Source organism: Poecilia formosa, unplaced genomic scaffold (assembly GCF_000485575.1).
Source record: "Poecilia formosa unplaced genomic scaffold, Poecilia_formosa-5.1.2 Scaffold177, whole genome shotgun sequence".
NCBI classification, from domain to species: Eukaryota; Metazoa; Chordata; class Actinopteri; order Cyprinodontiformes; family Poeciliidae; genus Poecilia; species Poecilia formosa.
The window spans coordinates 660,907-683,569 of NW_006800116.1; the positions used below are offsets into that span (position 1 = coordinate 660,907).

The following is a 22,663-nucleotide window of genomic DNA, read 5'->3' on the forward strand; positions in this document are numbered from 1 at the left end:
ATTACTGATAAGGAAAACCAGGGTCATGACCCCAACAATCTGTACTGCAGGTAATGCTTCAAAAAAATGAAATAAAAACAAACCGATATCAGACCTGCTCTCTAGTCTGCTTTCTATTTCCAATATGTCTGCGACTGGAGGATTTCTGGTATGAATGAACATTTTTCCATATACCCAGAAATTAACTGTAAAAAGTGGCTCTTATTAATACTTTGTCTCCCATTGAAGAAACGTGTCTTAGAAGAAAAGTAACAATGCTGCAATTCAACTAGGACAAAAAATCAGTAACAATACATACATAAAAACTAACACAAAAGACATGTATCAAGTTCTGTGCAAACAAAAGCACAGAGGTGCACAATATCAATACTAATATTAATAGGAACATACTAATATAATGCATATTCAAATACATTTAATCTCTTTCATACAATTTGTAATCATCTCAGTTTTTTTTTTTTTTTTTGCAATTTCAGAAAATTGACACAAAAACATTCAGTTTTTATGCTCCTCTAATCTGGAACAAGATTAAAGAAAACTGCAAATCAGCCGAAATACTGAGTGCTTTTATATCAAGGCTAAATATTAAATAGTTTAGAGTTGCCTTTGATTTATAATAACTGGAACATTAATCAGTTGATGGTGATTGTTCTTGATGGTTTTGAAGATGGAATGTCCTCGTCTCTGTAAATGTTACTCATTCCATAAGTGGCTGGTGCTGGGTATGAATAATTATGGGTTTAGCTGTTCACCTAAATTTACAAAAACTGATTTCATGAGAAGTATTACAGTTTGGGTTTGGCCTAGTTCAAGCCCAGAAGCAAAACTGTCCTGATAGGCTGATGAGATCAGGAGAACTTGGGCAAGGTGGAGCTAAAAATGTCAAGTTCAGATGTGGGATGCCAGTAGTTCCAACCAAAGACTGATGGATGTAGAAAATGAATAGAACATGCTTTAATTCAAAGGTGTACAAATTTATGCAAGCAGTTTGCTGAAGCTTTTTCTTGCCAACACGTTCTTCAAACTAACAGTGTTTGCTCTTCTCATGTAATTGGAGGATTTTAAGGGTGTAAAAAGCTTGGAAATTATTCATGAAACCCTCCCATTTCAGCAGGGATGCAAAAACTTTACACATCTTCTCCAAATAGAGGTTTCTCATTCCTGCTTCATTTCTGTAGTGTATCTTCTATAAAACAAACAGCAGGTCATAGTAAATAAAATGTCTCAGGAAACTGCACTGGATTTGGGATCCCACTGGTACCTATGGAAATCCCCCAGGAGCATGCTGTTATAACATTGCCCAGAGGCAGGAACAGGCAATCAAAGGGAAAAAAAAACAATGTGGGTCCTGGTGGGCCAATGGTTCCGGTACTTAACCCCAATGATGAAGTCAGCAAACAACGGTGAATAAAGTTTGAGAGGAAGCTTGGAGGTAAAATGCAGTGATTCCCCGGTTGCAAACATGCTTAAAATATTAAAAGGACATCTGAAGCAGAAAAAATAAAACAAATATCAGCAGAACGGTTTTCATAATCATTTCATTTCAGGAAAAGAAATTAAATGTATGTTAGAGTGACATTTGGTTCAGGATCCCACTGATTTTGATGGGAAATCTCACAGGAGCAGGACGTTTTAGCATTCCCAGAGGAGGGAACCAGGAATCAGAGAGTATAAAGCAAGTCCCACTGGTTCCAGTACTTAACCACAGTGATGGAGTCGACAAATACAAGAAAGACGATCAGATTGAGTTCCAACAGAGCAAATACACAAACAGAGCCTTACAGCTAGATGTGGTTTCCTTCAATTGCAAATATGCTTATTAATATATTAAAAAGACTATTAAAGGTGAGCTTTAATGCTTCCTTGAACAGGTTACAGTAGGCTAATGGACTATACAAAACGTGTCTTACATTTTTTGCACAAAATAATTTTTAGATGATGATATTTTAGTTTGCTCAATTTTGAGCTCCGTTCAGAAGGACCTCCTGTCGCTTTAAATCCAGATAAGGTGCTGCTGGCCACGCCCCCCAACTCAACATTTACATCCACACATGAAAATAGCTACAAACAAATGCAAAATTATACAACTGTACATCTTTGAAAAGCAGAAGTGAAGCCTCCTGCACAACCAATAAGAATGTGGCAAGTGGTTTCTGGATGTAAGTCAACAGCAAAACACTTGATGTTTCCAACAGCCATTGTACAGCGCTTACAGCAGAAAGACCAACTAAACAAACTTTCTGCAGCTCAGCTTGGGATGCTAGGTAACAGGCTGGGCTTTCTTGGGGCTGATTTTTCAGACACCAGAAAACAACCCTACCAGTAAAACAAGTAGGGTTGTTTGAAGTGCTAGAGCTTTTTTAGAAGCACTCAAATGGAAATGCAAAACATGTGTAAAATGTGAATTTTACAAAGTACTGGAAACTCAGGTGAAAGTGTAGCTACAAATATAAAGGTTAATACAGTCGTTACATAAACTTTTCATATTTATTGAGCGAATGAAATGAAAATAAAATCAAATTAAATATTTACAATCCATGAATGGATGGCAGAACAATGTTATTAAAGTGTTGTAAATGTGTAGAACAATGTTTAAATACAAAAGAATTGGATTAAAAAAAGATATATTTTCAAAAATGTAACAAATATGAACTTGGCAGTATGAATACATGACACATGATCAGAACCTGGCTTCCTGACAAGCAGATTGGAGTTCTAATCAGAAGCCCCAAGTTTTAGTAACTGGTTTGTCTTTGCCACATGCACATGCTGTCACGTCGTACATACACTTTTCTCACAACATGTGTCACAAATCAAATAAATGCAGCGCAGTAATGATATATAACTGCTCTCTGCTTTGTGCAGACTCTTCATGCATGCACAAAGAGCAACTGATAGCTTTCCAATAAAGTCTGAAAGGACACGCAGGCCGGGGAAACTAAATGGTGCTTGGTGGGAAGCTAAATAATGGCCACTCTGACCAGCGTGAAGGTGTGCGTTAAGAAAGTGGAGCTGAGGAGAAAGAAAATAAGTGGCAAATTGGTGGCAAATCAAATCATTGGCCTTTGCGCCCCCCCGAATCCCTCCTGGTGCCGTCCAACGGTGCCACTCATTGAGCCAGCTATTCATGCACAGAGCGGCTGGAAAACCCAATGGTCCAAAAACAAAGCCTGTCTCTGATTAGGGAGAGAAATGAGGTTTTACGAAATGTTATTGGTCAATCCTACTGCCAAATAGCCAAGCAGTTCTCCATTAGGACTTTTATAGATGCAGTGTGAGGCTGATGGCCGCTGCCAATATATAGACCATTACTGGAGGTTGCACGCATTCTGACTTTATAAATACACAAGCTAGCTACAGCCATTAGCAGCAACTCCTAGGCCAAAAGGGATGTGGGGAAAAAAAAAAAAAAAAAAAGGCTGAATTGGGAATTAAAAAAAGAAATTTCCATGAGCAGAGGAAGAGATGTAAAAATGGATGTAAGTAGCTGCTCCATAAACGTCTTCCAGGCAACACAGACAGCTGCCAGGTTTCCTCTGGTCTGAACGTCTCCCTGAGTATCTGCTGCTTGTTCCAGAATAACAGTGACGCCCAACGCAGTCCAGAAACATCCACAGGATGATCCAGGTCTGAAGGTGGGAAAACATTTGAATTTCTAAACTTTATTTCCTGCAGTCTACAATCAGTGTTCATCCATCCACTGATTAATGTGACGTACCATCCATCCATCCATCCATCCATCCATCCATCCATCCATCCATCCATCCATCCATCCATCCATCCATCCATCAACTGCCAGGGGATAAACTGGATACACTACATAGTGACACTTGATTAGCTAATGACTATTCATTGATGTCGAGTTCAACAGATTCTAGAGATTTATATATTTATGAATGCTATGTTACTGCATTCAAGAGCTTTGTGCTTTTCTGCCACCTGATAACCATTTCCAAATAATTTTCCTCTTACACCTTTCTAAAAACCCAACAGAAGTTGTGAAAAAGCAGCCAAAATTTTAACAACCCGCCCAAAGCTGTTTTTTTCCAGCCCAATCTGACAAAACTGCATGTAAAATAATAAAGAAACTGAAACAGACAAAAAAACAAAAAAAAAAACAAGACAAAACAATATGTAGACTTCTTTGGTCAAACATGCAAAAGTAAACTGCAACAAACCTTTCAAATTATTAAAAAAGTACAATTAGTTATTCTAACTGAAATTTAAAAATACACCACACAAATTATAGAATTAGACTGAATAGATCGGCCCTTAATGTCATAATTCCAGATCTAGAGTTTTTTATTTCCAATATCTGGACTGATACAGATATTATCAGTTCGGTGCATCTCTAGTCCTAACTGACTGAGTTTGTTTTACATGTCAGGATGTTTTTTACACTTCGTTCCAGGAAGAACCACTCCTGCATGAGTCCAGGTTTTTCTAAACCAACAATGTGTTCCTTTTTTCTAGTGATCTAAAGTTTAGTTCAGACACCATGAGGTGTCTGTCAGATCACCACCAGTCAGGACCCTCTATGCCAGCACTGAAGCTTAAAAGTAACCGCTTTGTGTTTTTAAATTAAACAGTTTGTTCAGTCTGATTCGGCACATTAGAGGGATATATTCCCAGATGTGAGCGAACAAGCGAGAAATGTGAGGAATTCCCAGCACAGCTTCAGAGTTTAGTAGAAATACAGCTTGTTAAGAAGAAATGGTGCTGAAAACAAGGAGAGAAGGCTAATGTTTGGGTAGAGAGTCCTCTCAGATCAGAGAGAAGCACAGTGACAGGTCAGCAGTGCGCCGCTCGCCTTTATCCCACCAGAGGCTTGCCGATGCTAAATTGCCTGTCTCTTTTCCCCTCCTCCTCCTCTCATTCCCTCTCCGCCCCCTCCTCCTCACTGTTAGAGGCTAACATCTTAATCATAATTGTGTCATGAACCATAAACACTCATATGCTCTGCAGTGGAAGCACCCTCGAGGGGAGCACTGGCGCTGAATAATAACAACAATAACTTTGTTTGCAGAGCAGTTCAACCGAACTTCTCAAGGCTTGTTTGTGTTCATACATATTGACGAAAAGCGATAAGGGTGGAGTGAGAATGTAAAACAGTGATTGCACAAACAGGGTTCCTTAGGAAATTAACACTAGTAAAAAATATTCAGACCTTTTTGAACTTTAAATACACTCCTCTGTCACACAAAAAAAAGACAAACAGAGTTACATCCTGAAAGCCAAATATGATGAATATGCAGATTATGAGAGCATTTATGGCTATAAACAAAAAGTTGCTTGTTGTCCCAAATACCAATGGATGTGTGGCCACTTCATGCACACACACAAAAAAAAAAAACACGGATTAACCACCTTGGATATCTCCAGAAATTCTCCAAAATATACCACAACTCAAGTATCATATTTAAGGTAAGAAACAACTCCAACCTGAAGGAAGTGACGAAATCAAAGTTCACTCTTTGATTTAGTCAGACCATCAAAGCAATTACTGGTGTTATTTGTGAGCATAAAGTTGATTGAATAAAATTATTTGTCAGATAGCAAACTAATCATAATTAGCTGAAACTTTGTCTGAATAAAATGAACAAGTGTGTTTTGCGTTCACCTGCCTTATGATTATTAGAACTTCCATTTTTCATGTGTAGCATTCTCTTGAAGTATTTATTTATTTATTTTTTGCTCTGGTGGCCTCTTTCTCAAAGTGGTTAGACAGGAAAGTAGGTAATAAGAGAGGGGGAAGACATATGGCAAAGGTCATGAGGCCAGGACTCGAACCGGTGACAGTTGAGTAGAGGGCTTACATATGTTTGGTTAGTATCAGGTGTAATTGTATTTTAAAGTGTAAGACCTGGATCAAACTCAATGCATGGTGTAGCATAAAGAAATGAGAGCGCTAATGCCATTATACATTATTGTGCATCTAAAAATGTTGGTCAGAACTGGAGCAAAACATTCCAACAGTTTCTCTGAATTCTGACATAATTTCAGGGTTGTGGATGACAGCTTTTGTCACAAAATATCCTTTTCCATTTCAGTGAGCTATAGACAAACTGAACACATGGAACTTTTAAAACAAAAAGTAGAGTGCCAGTTTGTCAGCTCTACAAGCTCCACAGAGAAGATTAGTTTTGACTACTTCTGACTATCACTGCTTCCATATTTGGCAGACAGAGCATCATACTCTGATACTTTCCAAACATACTGTCATCACAGTAAGACAACTTTCATCTGCAGCTTCGAATATGAAAATAAATACAGCTTTTTGTGAACAAAATACCAAAACAGCACAAATAAAACATCACTGTTGTTGGATTTTCAATGAGCATGTAAACAGAAGCATATAGAAATGCAATAAGTTAAATCCACTGTTTTCATCATTTTGTCTTTCATCAAACAGACGAGAAATGGAAGAAACATCCTGCTCACCACATCCAAACCTGCTTTGGAAATTGTTTAGTGAAAAAAGATCCATGTCCACTTTATGTAACATAAGCCTTCTGAAAAATGGGATAGGAAATTAAGTCTGGACAGATTTTTCTATATTTTCTTCTTTTCTCCCATCCTAAAGTTTTCAGATCATTAGAGATCCACAAAATCTGTTTTGTTAAAGGATATTTTTGCTTAAAAATTGGAAGTAAAACCAATGACACCTCTCTCTCTAAGATGTCCAAAGAGTCCTGCCTGTGTTCCTTGATGGTTAGTACTGATTTTACTTGTTGAAAAATGAGCCCTGACAAATTTTCCAACAAGTCTAAAAGCTTCAGGATACCTGTGAGACTGGTTTCAGCTGCAGAGTGAATTTCTGTCAGAAAGACTGTTCTACTTTGGTGAGCGCTGCAGATCATTGCTCTTACCTCAAAAGATCTCCAGGGAGAGTCAAAAGTGAGCTTGAAAAAAGGGACACACTGGCAGACAAGATGTCTGAGCTAATGCTGAACTTTTATTCTGCCCAAATAAGATTATAGTGAGTTCACATAAGCCGCAACCTGGAGAGATTTCACTCTCCATGCTTTGAATAATACAGGAACACTTACAAAGCAAACGCTCAAGGTTCACGCTGCCAATATTTAAAGAAAACACTCTCACACTGTCAGATAGATCCTGTACAGCCCTGTATATCTTAAGAAGACCCTTAATGTCTGCCCTGATTACTTACTAATGCAGATGCAACACTCTGTGGTAGACCACTGGAGAAAATAGCAGCTCGTAATAGCTTGCTGGTGAGCTGCAGATACCAGGGAAAGAAAGAATCAAAGACCTTCACAAGCTGCACAAAGTCGCATCATTAGATTCTTACCACTGCAGGCAATGAAACATCAGAGTGTCTATCCTTTTATAGGATACACATATTTGCAGTGAGATAAATATGACATACTTTCACTTTTTGAGTTTTTTTTCTGCAAAATTATGAATTAATTCTATGAAAGGTAAACATGAGTCACAGCTTCCTAAGTCAGAATGAACTGCTGGCAGTAGAGTGTGTAAAGGGACTAAAAAATTTACCTGAATCAAAATCAAATAATTAGATCATTAGCCAAACTGAATTAAAATTTAACTGCATGCTAAAGAGCCGCTGGATTTGGGTGTGTTGGACCTGAAAGTTGTTGGACATCAACTTCTGAAGAGACAACTGGACTACAGACAGAACTGTAAGCAAAGAGTACTGGTAACTAAATCGACCAAAAGAAGATTCCCATGAGCTCATCCAACCATTATCTAAGACCTGGACACTAACGCATCTCGCTTTCCAAGAGCTGACAGCCAATGAGGAGTTATGGAGGCTTTGGAGCGCGTCTGCATACTGGTCCAGAAGGAGAAAGCGCCATCTTTCATCGTACAAAGCAAGACTTTGTACGATGAGTTCCTACTCATCGTACAAAGTCTTGCTGAATTTCTGATTACCTGAATTGGAGAAACTTTGTGCTTGTAATTCCAGTCTCCAGTGTACCAGTAGAAGGCAGATTAATCCTTCAGAACAATTTGGGTCCATACGGGGCAGGAGGAAGTTGTGAGACGGCGCATTCAGGGCACAGCAGGTGGATCGTTCATATTAAATTTTTTATGATAAACTGCCTAAATAGATTAGGTCTTTATCTTCATGTTTCTGTGCAAACTGACATTTTCATGTAAATTTGTTCAGCTCTGCATTATTTGGCCTAAAACCGTGTCAGTACTGGCCTCCTGAGATCGACTAGTGCATAACCACACAGCAAAAACACAAAATATTACCAGATAATTTTGTTCTAGTTTCTAGTGAAAATCTCAGTACACTTGAAATATAATAACCCCACTTGGCCATGGCCCTCAGTGTCGCTTAGCTCCGCCCACTTAGGACTTTTACAAAACTTGTCAGGGGCGGGACTATCCTGTCACAAGGGGGCTAGTTACATTTTAAGAGCAATTGGTTGATTTCACTGTTGTTGTTCCTGTGGTTTTTATTTTTGTCATTTGCTTGATGAGTGATGGCACAATTTAGATTCTCCGTTCAGCTTATTTGGAGTGATTATTACTTAAGATGAATGGAAATTAAACACTATTAAGATTAAATGCCAAAATGGAAACCACCTTCCTGGAAATCTGAGAAACTTTCACCAATAAATGGTACAATTAGCAGAAATTGGAGCTGATATGTAGATAAAAGTACTATTTAATGGGCTATGAGCTTTTAAAATCTTACACTCCTTTGCTGTTATTTTATTAATGAGATCACAATTTAAAAAAAAAAGAAGTCATAAGTTTTAAGACAACAAAGTTTGAAATCTGAGCCGACGACATTTCTCTGAACTCGACGAGTAAATTAGTGTTTGTTTACAGCTGAAGAAGACGCTCAATAGTATTGAACAGTCTGGGATTGAGTCCATATCTTCATGTTCAGATGTATGGAAGTCACATTGGCTCAAAGCAAAGAAGTTTCTTAGCAGTCTGCAATCAGTTACTATGGGGACGAGAAAGACCTTTATAACTATAGACTGGCAGTCCTTTTTATTAACAGAAGAAGGGGGAGACGGTGCCGGCCGATATCAGCTATCATTGTGACTTTTCATTTATGTTTCAAAAGTGCTTTTACGCAAAGTGCTGCACAGCTCTTTGTGTTTCAGTGCAGACAGACTCTAATGAAGAGGCTGCTGAAGCAACGGATTCAGAGAAGTAAACGCAAAATCTGAAACCTGAAAATGCTGGAAACTGAAAAGTAAACATTGGATAACAATCTACAGAAAGAAAAGATACATTTCAGACATAAAAAAGCATCTCAGAGTGTGAGCAGAGGAGGAAGAAGGAGCCTATGACACTTCTGACACAGGATTGGGAAGTTAAGAGGGAGGATTTGTTGTCGACTTTGAAGCTCTGGAGCGGAAAAAGATCCAAACAGGTTGGGTGGGAAAGGATTTATTTTCAACCACCAATCTGACTGATGAAATCCGCTTTGGTATATGTTCTGATTCCCACACAGTCCAAACCTCATATCTCAGCTGAAATGATTATAAGGCTGGCTCTAAAAGGAAAATGTTCGACTATGAAAACCTTTCTATAGAGGAAATCTTATAAACTGATCAAACACACCAACGGTCATTGTTCAGGTCTCTGAGCCACATCTTCCATTAGCATTAGACTTGCAAGTTTGTTTTGGTTGCATTTACCCAGAATGCCCCGTGCTACAGTCCACTTCCGGCTTTTGGAGCGCTCTCTGGTCTGCTTGCATTCACATTATGCATTTAAACCAAACAGCACCAGAGTTCACTTTTTTGGTCCAGATCAGCAGTTCAGTTCCATTCTCACACCTCCCAAATGAACCAGACTTTCTGCACAAACAAACTACAGTTGGATTAAAGCGGACTAAAAGGGCCTGATGGAAATGCACCCTTAAATTTCCAGTGTTATCGGTTCTTTCAGACTAATTTTTGAAAAGAATTTTAAAACAAATACTTTTAAATTGAATATAGGACTAATATGACAACAGAGCACAAGCAGAAATAAAAAGGAAACGCCCATTCATTTTTGAGTTAAATATGAAGCTTGTAAAAACAGACTGTCTGGACAGACACAGATAAACAGTCTAGTGAATGGATGAATCCATTTAAAAATATTAGTTGGTTCTTCATCATTTTTAGCCAAAGTTATTAAAAGAATCACTGTGGAAGGTTCAAACAGTCACAGGCTTTGTGAGCTGTCAGGTGTGAATGCAGTAAATTCACCAAAATCTGTAAAAAAAAAAAAAAAAAACATCTATTTGTACAACATTACAGTGAAAACAACAACAACTGCTTCACTATGAAAAGAGCTAAAACTTTATTTTCACTATCAAGAACACTAATTGTCAGACATGGTGTGTGTCCTTGAAGGCCTTCCTTTCTCAAACAGTGTGTTAAAACCGTCTCCCACCTGCTCTACCACAAACTGCATCGGTTTGGGCAGCAAAGCCCAGCAGGCTACATACAGCATGTCTGTGTTTATCTGACAACAGATTTGCAGTGTGAACTACAAACATCCAGAATCACAAAGCAGACATAACATAAGAAACTGTACTAAAGATAAAAATAAAATAAAATAAAAATTAGGACCATAAACCCACACTCCAAAGTATTTTTGGTCTAGTTACTTGTATTAGTCTACTTGAAATAAGACTGAACTAATGTAAAAGCATGCTTGTATTAGGTAAATAATTCCATAATACTGGTTAAGAATACTTGGTCCATTGACACTTTATTTCACTTGTAATAAGTCATTTATCCCATAAGTGAAAAAAAAAAAAAAACAGAAAGTGGAACTAGTGTTTTTAATGAATATTAGGTAATTACTTACCTACAACTAACTCCTACCACTTGCTTCAAAGTTGCTTGTAAGTTAGTTGTCTTATTTCAAGTCCATTAAGATATTTGCCCTAAACTAGACCAAAAATACTTTATAAGATTTAGGGTTTTTTTTTTGTTTTGTTTTTTGTTTTACTGTTCACGATGAATTGAGTTTATTTAAGGTGAACTGAGTTGCTGAAATAAATGCACTTTTCTATGCTAATCTAATTTATTGAATATGTGCATATGTCAAAGTATATAAAAAAAATAAACCTAAAACATGACATTAAAACACACCAGCAGACAATAAAGGCTGCAGACTGAAGGGAAGGAAGGTCACCAACTTGTCACAGAAGGAGATTTAGGAGAAAATCATTCTTTATGTTACATGTAATTTCATTCCGGACGAAAGCACTTTGTATAATTCTCCGTGTGCGAGGAGCGACAAGCTGACTGATGGTGTTTTTAACTTCACTTAAAGATGGTTTTCAGTAAAAGTCTGCCTTGCCGGCTGCAGACTGCGTCCATCCCACGGCATCATCATTATAGGTGCTCAGCTGCAGCTGTCCATCTTCTCTGATGCCGGCTAAACATTCATTTGTATGCATGCTGCTCCGTTGTTTGGGAGCCCGCCACCATTTAGAACAACAATTTTTATACTAAGTGGCAATCGGTCATGTTGTACACTCTCAGGGACGTGACAGAGGAAACCGACAGAGGTGGGTGTGCAAAGAGAGAAGCAGGAAAATTAATGGGAACAGTGAAATACAGATGGCATTTTAAAAATAAATAAATAAAGGAAGCAAGAAAGAGCTCCATTTAAGAATATAAGAAAATACAGAAATCCTTTGGTTTCCATAGACAATGACAAAAACAAAAATATAAACCTTATCTTCTAATCACTTCCTTTTATGGCATTAATAAAAATGACTTTGTTAAAGGTTTTCTAAAGACTAAAAATGGGGCTAGAGGTTCTCAAGATTAAAAAAAACCAGCAAATTTTATATTTATATTAGAAGAACTATAGAATAAAAAAAAGACAAAAGATAAATAAAAATAGCCAAACTGATGCTCAAATTCAAATAGAACTTTAATCAAAATTCAGACAACAGGACTTTTCATTAAGAAAATAACTTGTATTTTACATTTTGTTTTGTGATTAAAATCATATTTGAGATCAAATTTAATTCAAATAAAATATAATTTTTAATTTCTAGAAAAATATATTCTAAATGTTTCAAATAAAGAAGTCTGAATTACTCTTTCAAAAATCAAGTAGTTATATTGACAAAGTCAAAGTTTTATAAATAAAAGTACAAAGATTAAAACATCATGGTTAATTTTTTTTGCGTACATTAAACATTGCATTGCTTACATTGGGAGAAGACGGACGAGAGGTCTTTGCTATGCACATCTTGGTTTTTTCCTGTTATCGGTGCCTTTTCTTCTGCTTTGACTTCTTTTTCAGAAATAAAACCTTAGTTTTTTCAAGCTAAGGGTCATTTTCTGACAGCAATGAAGTTATAAATTTTTTCTCTAAATCGGTGGTCCCCAAAGTTGGTCCTCGAGGCCCGGCATCCTCCATGATTTAGTTCTCTCCCTGGTTTAGCACACCTGGATCAAATGACGGCTCATTAGAAGGCCTAAGAAGAACATTGACATGCTGAAAAGGTTGTTAGTACCACCAGGGAGAGAACTAAAACATGCAGGATGAGGCCCTCCTGGGCCAACTGTGGGGACCACTGCTGTAAATGCTACGATTTCACTTGAAGCTGATTTTAAAGTATCTTAAGCTCACATTTGTTTTTCTTGACTAAATGTTCTTGAGGATTTTGAAGAGAACAATGAAACAAAAAGGCCAAAGCATTTATTTTTCCATATATTTAGGAAGAGAGACGTTGTAGGAAGTCTCTCAAACTGGGTTCTGACTCCAGAAGCATTCAGTCAATTTTGCACGTGAAATGTTCAGGGTGAAATGGGCTATTTGGTTTCAATCACTTGAAATAACAGGTGAAATTTCAATCTGAGAATCACCGGTAATTTCCAGAAAAAACATGACAACCCTGCCTGGAAGTAATGAGATGAACCACACAGAAATCCTGAGCAACAATTTGGAGTTGCAAAACTGCTGAACACAGAATGCAAAGTCACACTGTGAGAAACACCAGCAATTAGCAGAACGAGCCAATTTGCATCAAACAAACATTTATCTGCCAATCAGACCTCTAACCAGATCACAACTTGTATTACCTCGCTTTGTTCTCCCAAGGAGTTGATTACAGTCATTAAAACTCAGCAACATTTTTACATTGTGAGTAAAACGAAAGTAAAAACCTCGGCTTTTAGTTTGACTTTGCTCAAATGTGATAATGTGTCACGTTTTAAAATTTGTGATTGCGGGAACTCATAGTGAGTGCAATCAGTGAATAAACTGGACAACACTGCTGTAATGAATATAGAAACACACATTACCCAAACTGCTAGTGTTCTGTGCTAAGTGAGAAGAGAAAAACAACTTTTGTTGTTAATTAATTCCTCTCTTTGTTTATATATTTATGGTAGGAGGTATTTTTAAGCAGAAACATTTTGACTGGAATCCAATTAGACTTGTTCTGTTTGATCACAGCCTAAATAACCAGTAAATAGTGTATTTCACCACTTGTCATGTGAAACAAATGCAAATTACAATTTTATATTACATATCTGATGGTGCAAATGTGCTGCAGATTAACCATTCAAAGTATAAATTATACAACACATTTGTATTTGGTAAAGTAAAAATAGTCCCCATATGTTTTAAGTAAAAAAGTAAATAAAAATAAAAAAAAATGACATTTTGGATTTGTCCTCAGTATGCCAGAAACAGCAAGTAAACATTAAGCTTTCAACATGTTGATATGTTTTACATGCTATAAAACACAACAAGCAAAGTCATATTTAACAAGGTAATAAATACAACAGCATGAAAAGTTACATGTTATATGCTCAAACAACATTAGCATTCTAATGCAAATTTACATATATATTCTGCATTGTTGAAAACTAAGTTCAATAATTCCCTGATATGCAGAAGTAGCTGGCTATCCCAATCCCCTGCTTATTAATGTATGTAGTGAAAAAACTAGAAGCAGAATTAGTGAATATTTTAACCACAGATTGACATTCTGAAGGAATAATAGAGCATTATGCAGAATTTTTAACAATAACTAAAACAACACCAAGACACATGGAAAAACAGAGTTTAACATTAAATTTGTTCCATAGATAAATGACCACAAATACTAAGATATATTTAGTCTGCTGCATTTTATAGTTCTACTCATATTTCAGAGACAACTGGTCTGTTATCAATCAGTTGTTTATCAGTCTGTCAAAGGAAACCTTATTTTGTTAAAAAAAAAAAGTATCCTGAATATGTCTGATTCCAGTATAAGTGATAAAAATCAATTGGAAAAATAAAGGTCTACAAATCTGTATAAACTGAGATACAAGAATAGTACAGAGATACGTAGCAGTAAATCTTTAAAGACACAGACCCAGAAATATAGTGTTGATTCAGTCTGCTGTAAAATGGTGAATCATCCATTCAGAAATGTTGGTACTAATTGATTCAGCAATTCAAATGCACCACTCATAGAATTACAATGCATGTTTCACATAAATGTAAAAGTCAGGTAAAATGTGACATGACAACTGTGGTTCCAGACACTTTGAAACTATTGAATATGTATCTGATTAGAAAGTAGCACAAACATGATTTTTTGGAGGGATGAAAAAGACTAAATTGGGCCATTTTTACTGCCACGTAAGAGTCGTGTATGGTTGCATTTGCCTGTTGTGTCAACACAGCCTAATACACACATTGCAACGCACTAACATGAATTTACTCACAAATGACAAACTTCTACTTCAAGTAGAAAAGAAGTCAGTTGGTCCACTGCCATCCATTTTACATCTGATCAAAACAAGTTGTCTTCTAAAGACTTATGTTTATAGTCCAAAATCACCACTTTAGTTTTAAACCTAGAGGGGGAAAAGCATCTAACCAAGTGGGGTTACTTAGCAGGAAGGTGCTACTTGTCAAATTCATTGATAAACTAAAATATTTCTCATTAATGATCCAAGAATAAACTGTTGCTGTCCATCAATCCATCAATCTGCAGACAAGTTTTAAGCACTGCTTTTAATGCTGTTTTTATGAACAGTAGAAACCTAAATGGAAGAACAAAAATGGGCAAATGGTGAACTTTGAATAATATGTGCCCTTTAAGAAGGTCATGTACAAATAAAGCTTGACAAACCTCAATGAACTGAATGATTGATGGGAAGAAGAGAGGGCCAAAACTCCTCCACAACGACTTGAAAGGCTAATGAAGTTTCCCAGAAAACCTTGAAGTTATTGGTGCTAAAAACTTTGCCATGAATGTGTGAAAAACCAGTGAGAATTAAGAGGTGCAACATTGTATCTTCCTCCAGCAAAGCTCTAATTAAGATAAACAGCAGTTTTCTTCCTGTGTTTGAGCCTGTGCAGCTTCATCACAAAGGCTTAAAGGGAAGCAGATAGGAAACAGCAGCCACATTAAGTCTATTCGGATGTGATGTTTAAGTTGTTTATACACTATTGTATACAACCTGTCTTTATGTTAAATTACTGCAGTTATATTGGTGTTTAATGTTTGCATTGAAACAGAGTAAATGCAGTGTTTTCCCATGAGAAGTCTGCACCAACAGAAAGATGTTCAGTGTATAGACTGATCCCATTCCACGATTTTAGAGCTGCAGAGTGCAAACATATCACTGCAGACAGAGGTGAAAATCTGAAGCTGTCTGCAGACGGACAGTCAGGGACGGGGGGGATGGTATGTTTATAGCTGTGACTCAGTTCCCAATATAACTCTGTGTGGACCTGCAGCTGCTGTGGGACCAGAAACAGGTGGGATGTTTGACATGTCCGACTCTCAGAGGAGCTCTGGACTTCTTCCTTGCTGCAGCAGCAGAGAGATGAGACAGAAGACAGAGCTGGCTGGAGATTCACACTTCTTCTCTTCGTTTTACAACCACACACAACCATTACACAAGCTTTAAAGGGGATCTATTATACACAAGTCACATTTCCTAATTTTTGTACTTGGTTTCTACTGCTTCTACAAACAGCTTAAGCACAATGAAACCCACAGGAAGCATGAATAAAGCTGGTTTGAATCAAAGCCAAAATGATCATCTAAAGTGAATCAAATTGCAATATATGTGTTACATTGCCAGGTGCACAGAACTATGAAAATGGATTTTTCTCCAAGCTGTGTATTTTTATAAGGCAAAAAGAGGAGGAAATCCATTTTGGACCTCTTTCTAAGTTTTTACAAACGTGCTTCAATCTGTTAAAGTGACGAGGGATAAAGGTTAGGCAGTTATTGGTATTTGTATAAAGACATCTTTATGTCTATGAAAATAAGTTGCAACCTGCATGTTAAGATGATGCTCTTCAGCATGATTCATTTATTCACGGTGAAACATATTCATGTTCAATCAGATATTAAACATCTTAGACCAGATTTCAGCCTACATGAACCAAAGAGCTGCTCTCCATTTTCCTTTTTTTTACTTTCATTTATGTTTCGCCTCACATACTTTGTTTCCCTTCATTCTTTTAATCCGTTTTAATCTCCTCTTTGTTGGTGCTTTCCCTCTTTTTCACATTACTCTTTCCTTCCTTATTTCCTTATAAAAGTTTACATTTCCATCCATCCACGTTTCCTTCCATTTAAATGTTCACTCTTCCTTACTTATGTAAGTATGTATTATCTATTCATTTCATTCCATCCTTCCTTCCTTTCTTATAAATGTTCTTCTTCCTCCCTTCTTTGCTTCCTTCTTTTGCTACTGCATTATTTCCTTATACACATTTACATTTCCTTCCTTACCTTCTGTCTTTTTTCATAGATTTGTATTTATTTCTTGCTTCCTCTCCATGTTTCTTCCACTCTCTTATTTCTTAACTCATTTATTTGTCAAGAGTTTGCAGTGTTACTTCATTCTAAATTCAGTCTTTGTGATATTAATCACCAACTTTAACTTCTCTTTTGATGTTGGGGGTCAAAGGTTATGTAAGCTCAGGACCAGAGTTCATTTCTGCATGCATCTCTTTAAGTAAAAATACAGTTTCTTTAAGCTTAAGTGCAGAACTCTATTCTCTAGGAGATTCAACAACAAAAACTAATTTAGAGACATTTAAAACTTAGTCCCTGTCCTGCACTGCTGATGTAAAGAATGAAAGGTACCTAAAATATTAAAGACCTTGCTTGACCCAGAAAAAAAGTTATGCATAGACAGAGCAGGAGCGGCTGTCTCATTTAGAGTTTGTGATTCGCATATTCATCTATAAAACTGTCCTCAATGGAGAGCATGAACTCTCTGTATTCCAATAAGTGTAATGAAGCGTGGCCAGACGATGGTTTCGTCACGCTTGCAAAGTCTGCAGAAAAACTCAGACAAAAAAAGGAGGGATAATGAGATCTTCTGAAATCTCTCTGTGGTATGTCTGGTTCTGAAAGTTTTCCAAGTGGAGATAAACAAATTCCCAAGGGTGTAATTTTAGGAGTACAGGTCATGTTTTTTTAAATAGTAGGTGGGTACTCCAAGGAAAAAACAGATCAAATCTTTCAGAAACATCTTTAATGACGGCCTGGAGGTTGTTTGGAATGACAAGGTATGCAAAGAAAAAGTTACGTTGAATTCACCCATGAGTAATTGGGAAAAAATAGATTTAAACTGATTAAAAGTTCTCCCTTAACCTAAATTCAGACAAATTTATGTTAACAGTCTTAGCACTATCACAGCAACTAATGTCCACAGTCTTCCCTATCTACTCTTGAAGGTACAGTCAAATAGTGGCAAGGAAAATAATTGAATGGTCCTCCTGCACTGGCTGCTTTGCAAACACCAGCCAGTAATGTTTCAGGTAGCATGTAGCTTCCCAAGGTGGAAATAGGCAAATTTCCCCTGAACATTTTGGACTTATGGTCCTGAACCAACAGTCATATCGCCCAACTCAAAAATCCAATCAGACACTTCCGTTTAAGAAAATAAATTCAGAAAATTTATTTTCTGAATTTATTATTCAGAAAATAAATTTGCTTAATTGAAACATATATACACACACACACACATATATATATGGCAATGGCGAACCAACCGGACATTGTGGTGGTGGATAAAGAACAGAGGAAAGCCGTTGTGGTGGATGTAGCAATACCAAGTGACCACAACATCAGGAAAAAAGAGCATGAGAAACTGGAGAAATTCCAGGGCCTCAGAGAGGAACTGGAGAAGGCCTGGAAGGTGAAGACCACAGTGGTGCCTGTGGTCATTGGGGCCCTCGGGGCAGTCACCCCCAAACTGGAGCAGTGGCTCAAACAGATCCCAGGAACAACATCAGACATCTCAGTCCAGAAATGTGCAGTTCTAGGCACAGCCAAGATACTGGAGGAACCCTCAAGCTCCCAGGCCTCTGGTAGAGGACCCGAGCTCAGAGGATGAAAAAGAGACCACCCGCAGAGGGTGAGAATATACATATATATATATCCTTTGAATGAGGTTTTTTGGCTGTATCAAAACGAAAACACTTTTTCACATCATAACATTAGTTCACTCTGCCTTCAACTATAACTGGTAGATGAAAACAATGTGTTCAGCAATTTAGCATTGATTATCAATGGTCTGTCTTGGACATTTATTGGCAGAGAAATTAAGATGTTGACATTACAATTGGCATTGATAATCAATTGTCTATACTGTGAACAATGATTGGCAAGACATTAAAGATTTGGACTAGTTTTGCGATTTTGGTGACGAATGTTCCTGTTTTAGACTATGATTAGGGAACAACTGAAGGTGTCAAGGAGGTTTTTTGCACTTAGTGAATAGTGATACAATATTAAACTAACTGGAGGAGACATAAAGGTGTTGGGTTATAATTTGGTTTGGAAGATCAATGGTATAGTCGAAGACATACCAAGACATACCACTGGGCTTTTGATTTTGGTGACCAGTTTTCCAATTTAGATTGTCACTCTGTAAGAATAGAAGGTGTTGGGCAGGTCGACTGGCTTTTGTGACTAAAGTTTCAGCATTATGCACTAGCTATGTTTCCATTGACCACATAAGTACGCAAACTGAATATAAAAATACTGAATTTGCTCAATGGAAATACGCAAATTTCAAAAATATATTTTTCCATGCAAGGTTTATGCACTAAATTGAGGTGGCTTTTCAGCTGTAGCAAAATATTGCATCTTTTGCAAAACTGCAATGGAAACACTTTTTTGACATCATGAGTCATGTGATCGACAACCGGATGTTACAACTTGCAGAAAAGATGACAAAGACCACAGGAAGTGGTAGGAGGGTCATGCGCGGCATGTTTTTTAATGATTTGTCGCATGGAAAAACTTATTCAAGTGTGATTTTAACTGAATTTCTTATTTAATGGAAACATGGCAACTGGGAATTTGTGTTTGTTCGACATTGGTGGAGTATAAAAGTTTTACACACATTTGTAATGGAAATGCAGATAGGATCTTCTCAGATTCAGCAACATGTACACTTCAACAGCCAGAAAAAGTCCAACCCTGATAGGTACCACCCTCAGCTGGCGTTGGGTCGTGTGTCTGTCCCTCCAGAGTAAATCCAGACAGTAGGCTACAGTCTGTCCACACTCCGCTTCTTGTTGTTTATTTATAGCAGCCTGTTCCCCAAGGGGACAGAGTAACTTAAACCAAATGTGGGAAATGTGGCAAGCAGCCCACCCACTCTTTGGTGAAAAAAGGTTGGATTTGGAGCCAAACGTCTTGGGTATCACTCCTCATGCCGATTCATCTATGAATGGGAGAGTGTAACTCTGATGCGCTCAGGGACTCTTTGTTTGTAAAGTGGTGATTAGATTTCAGGAGAAGAGTAAAACAGAAGCAGAGCAAAGTGAAGGAGGAACTCTGCCGTAAGCTGGAGTCCCACCTCCCCGCCTACCAGCAATCACATGGAATGAGCATTCACAACAAGGCAGTGAAACAAACTTACCATGTTTCCTTTCCTTTGCGTCCCCCCCTCCTGTGATGTACTCCTTTATTTCCCTTCCCTCTGGGCTCCTGGTGAGCTCTCCTCAAAGCCGACAAGCGTCAGGCGGATAAAAATGGAATGGAGTCACTGCTGAGAAGCTGCATGAGGCCTTCACTGACCAACTCAAAGTCAAGGCAGCCACCTCTCTCCTTTTTTTTCCCCTCCCCTCTGACTTGTTCGCCTGTCAGCTTTTCCAGCAACAAACCACTCCCCGCCTCCTCCAAACCGAGCCCCTGAGTTTGGGAGCCGTTTCCTGGACGCTCAGTGACCCTCCTCTCTGACGCTTTCCTTTTTTCTCCTCTTATTGCTCCAGTCTTGTGTCTCCGAGCTGCAGCTCTGCCTTCCTGCCAGATTTAGAACACATGTGGGTTTCGGGTCTCAAGTTTAAAGAGGCGGGACTCACCCCAGAGTGTTATTATGTCATGACAACCTCCTTTATTTTCTTTGCCTGCTACCACCATGCTTTGTGGGCAAATCCATCAGGCGCAGGGTCCGGCCAGACGGCAGGAAGGTGCCTAACTGAGTGAAATGACCTGGAAGTTTCTCAGTAACTGCAGTTCAAGTACTCCAAAGTGTTGCAGCAATGAGCTGCAATGCTTCCTAAACAGGTTAGGATAGACGTATGGACAAAAAAACCCCAACAAAAACAAACATGCTCATTACATTGTTCCTCAAAATCATTCTTAGATGATGAGGTTATAGTTGCTCCGTTCTGCCTGTTTTGAGCTCCTTTCATAATGAGCTGAGCTTTTAGGGCGTATGGTCACGTCAAATCCAAATAGGCTGCTGCTGGCCACGCCCCCTGACTCAGCATTTAAACTCACTTATGAAAATGGTTGCAAACAAATGCAAAGTTGTACAATCGTACATCTTTGAAAAGCATTAGCAAAGCCTCCCGCACAACCAACATGAATGGGGCAGGTGGTTTCTGGATGGCAAGTCAACAACACTTGTCTTTTCCAGCAGCCAACTGTTTCTATGTAACGCCGCAGTGACCAATTGTCACTCAACAATCGGAAGGCTTTTGTTTTCCAGGCACCAAAAAATACATTTACTTGGTGCCAAAAAAAGTCATGTAGACTGGAAAAAAAGTGCCCAGGAACTTTTTTGGGCACTTGACTGGATCAAAGTTAGCATAGCTGCTAATAACAGCAGATAAACAGTTTTTCTGTTGTGTTAACCTTTTTTATCCACCATTAGCACATTACAAAAGGGTGATTAACAGCATTTAACATACCTCAAGTATGGTGGAGGATCTGTGATGCTGTAGATCCATTTCCTCTCCAATATTTTTTTATGTTTTCAGCAATAAAAACAAGATGTTCAGTCTTCATTAGAAAACACTTACTTGGTGTCAACTGCTTTCAAATTTGCCTGTACTTAGTCAAGTTTTATAACAGCAATTAAAAGCAGATTTGGGTGTAATTCAGAGTATAAGTGATGGTCCTAGTTACCAAAGACCTTGGAAACACTGAGCACTTTGTTTTCCATCTAACATCTTTGTCAGATTAAAAGTTGTAGGTTTTTCTTAATTTATTTAATTTATTCTTGAATTGTTGCCAGGGGGAGGCCAAATGGCCCCTCAGCCACATTTTAAACACCTTTAATTTAGAGGGATTATGCAAAGAGAGATTGTGAGAGAACCACCAATCTTGTGAAATATTAGAAGAAAAAACTGGTAGAAGTGGGTTGTTGCTGAAACATAAGTTTAATTTAAGATTTTTCAGACTGTATGGGAGTTGCCAATAAATTCCTGTAGGCAGGCCTTAAATCTGCAAACAAAATGGCCAATATCTGCTTTAATTCTTTTTTCTTTCCCTTTTTATTGGCATCAAACCAGTGTGGTTTTGGTTGTTCTTCTGGCAAGTAAAGATTTCTTTCCTCCCAATGGCTAAGCAGACTGCATGTGCAAGTTTACTGCCAGATCGTCAGCATGTGAGTTATGGAGGAGAAGAAAGAACGATTTAAAGAATGCAAATTCCTCTCCCCCACTTTAATGTTCTGTGGCCTGACAGCGAGGGAGGAAAAAGCTTCAGAAAGCTTCTCCTACAAAGCTCCACTTTCTTTTCTCCCCGTTCTTCCTGCCTCCTCTCTTCACAGCCACACTGATCCCATTCTCTCTGCCGGCTTGTTTGTGGCGAAACCGATTCTGGTAGGTTAGGGGAAATACTTTGTCCTTTGATGTTACATCAAGTAGTTTCACAGCAGAGAGCCTTTCGTGGCAAAAAACCCCCAACAAGGTGCTGTGTCATTTAAAAGAAGTTAAATCACTTTAAATACCTCTGCCCCCTCCCAAAAAAAGAAAAAAAAATAATTCAGATGTTTTGTTTTTTTTTTCTTTTCCTTTAACCCCAACATAAAGCAGAGGCAAAATGTAACCAGTGTCTCTTAGCTTGGCAGCCTGAAAAAAATTAAAAGAACAATAGGAGTGATTGTCCAGCAGAAGAGACAAGTCCTGCATCTTAAGCGGGCAGCTGGGACGAAGGCCACAGAGAGGAGGGGAGGCACTCCGCGTCCCTGAGCTGCTGCAGCTCCACTTGATGATGCATTAATCAATAAATAAAAGGGAAGCCCCCCTAATAAGGCTTCTGTAAAGAGAGGAGAAAAACCACAAAGCTGTAAAATAATGAACATGTAAGCAGGTCTACTTGAAGATAGAGAGATTGTTGAACAATAAAAGTCATGCTCTGCCACCATTTTAGTTTTGTTGATGGTTTAGGCTAAAGGCTGTAAGAAAAATAGAGTTG

The 22,663-nt window shown here is 38.0% G+C and overlaps 1 protein-coding gene across 4 annotated transcripts in view; it reads right to left on the bottom strand.

The window, feature by feature from the left end:
* Positions 1 to 22,663, bottom strand: part of sgcd (sarcoglycan, delta (dystrophin-associated glycoprotein)) — a 208,334-nt gene that overhangs the window by 103,112 nt on the left and 82,559 nt on the right. Inside the window, exon 1 of one of the 4 annotated variants that reach the window (XM_007565490.2) lies at positions 19,878 to 20,182. The exons of the other annotated variants lie outside the window; for them this stretch is intronic. Coding sequence (XP_007565552.1) covers positions 19,878 to 19,880 — 3 coding nt within the window. The 5' untranslated portion in view covers positions 19,881 to 20,182. Of the gene's footprint in view, positions 1 to 19,877; positions 20,183 to 22,663 lie in introns of those variants that run through there. 4 annotated transcript variants of the gene reach the window in all.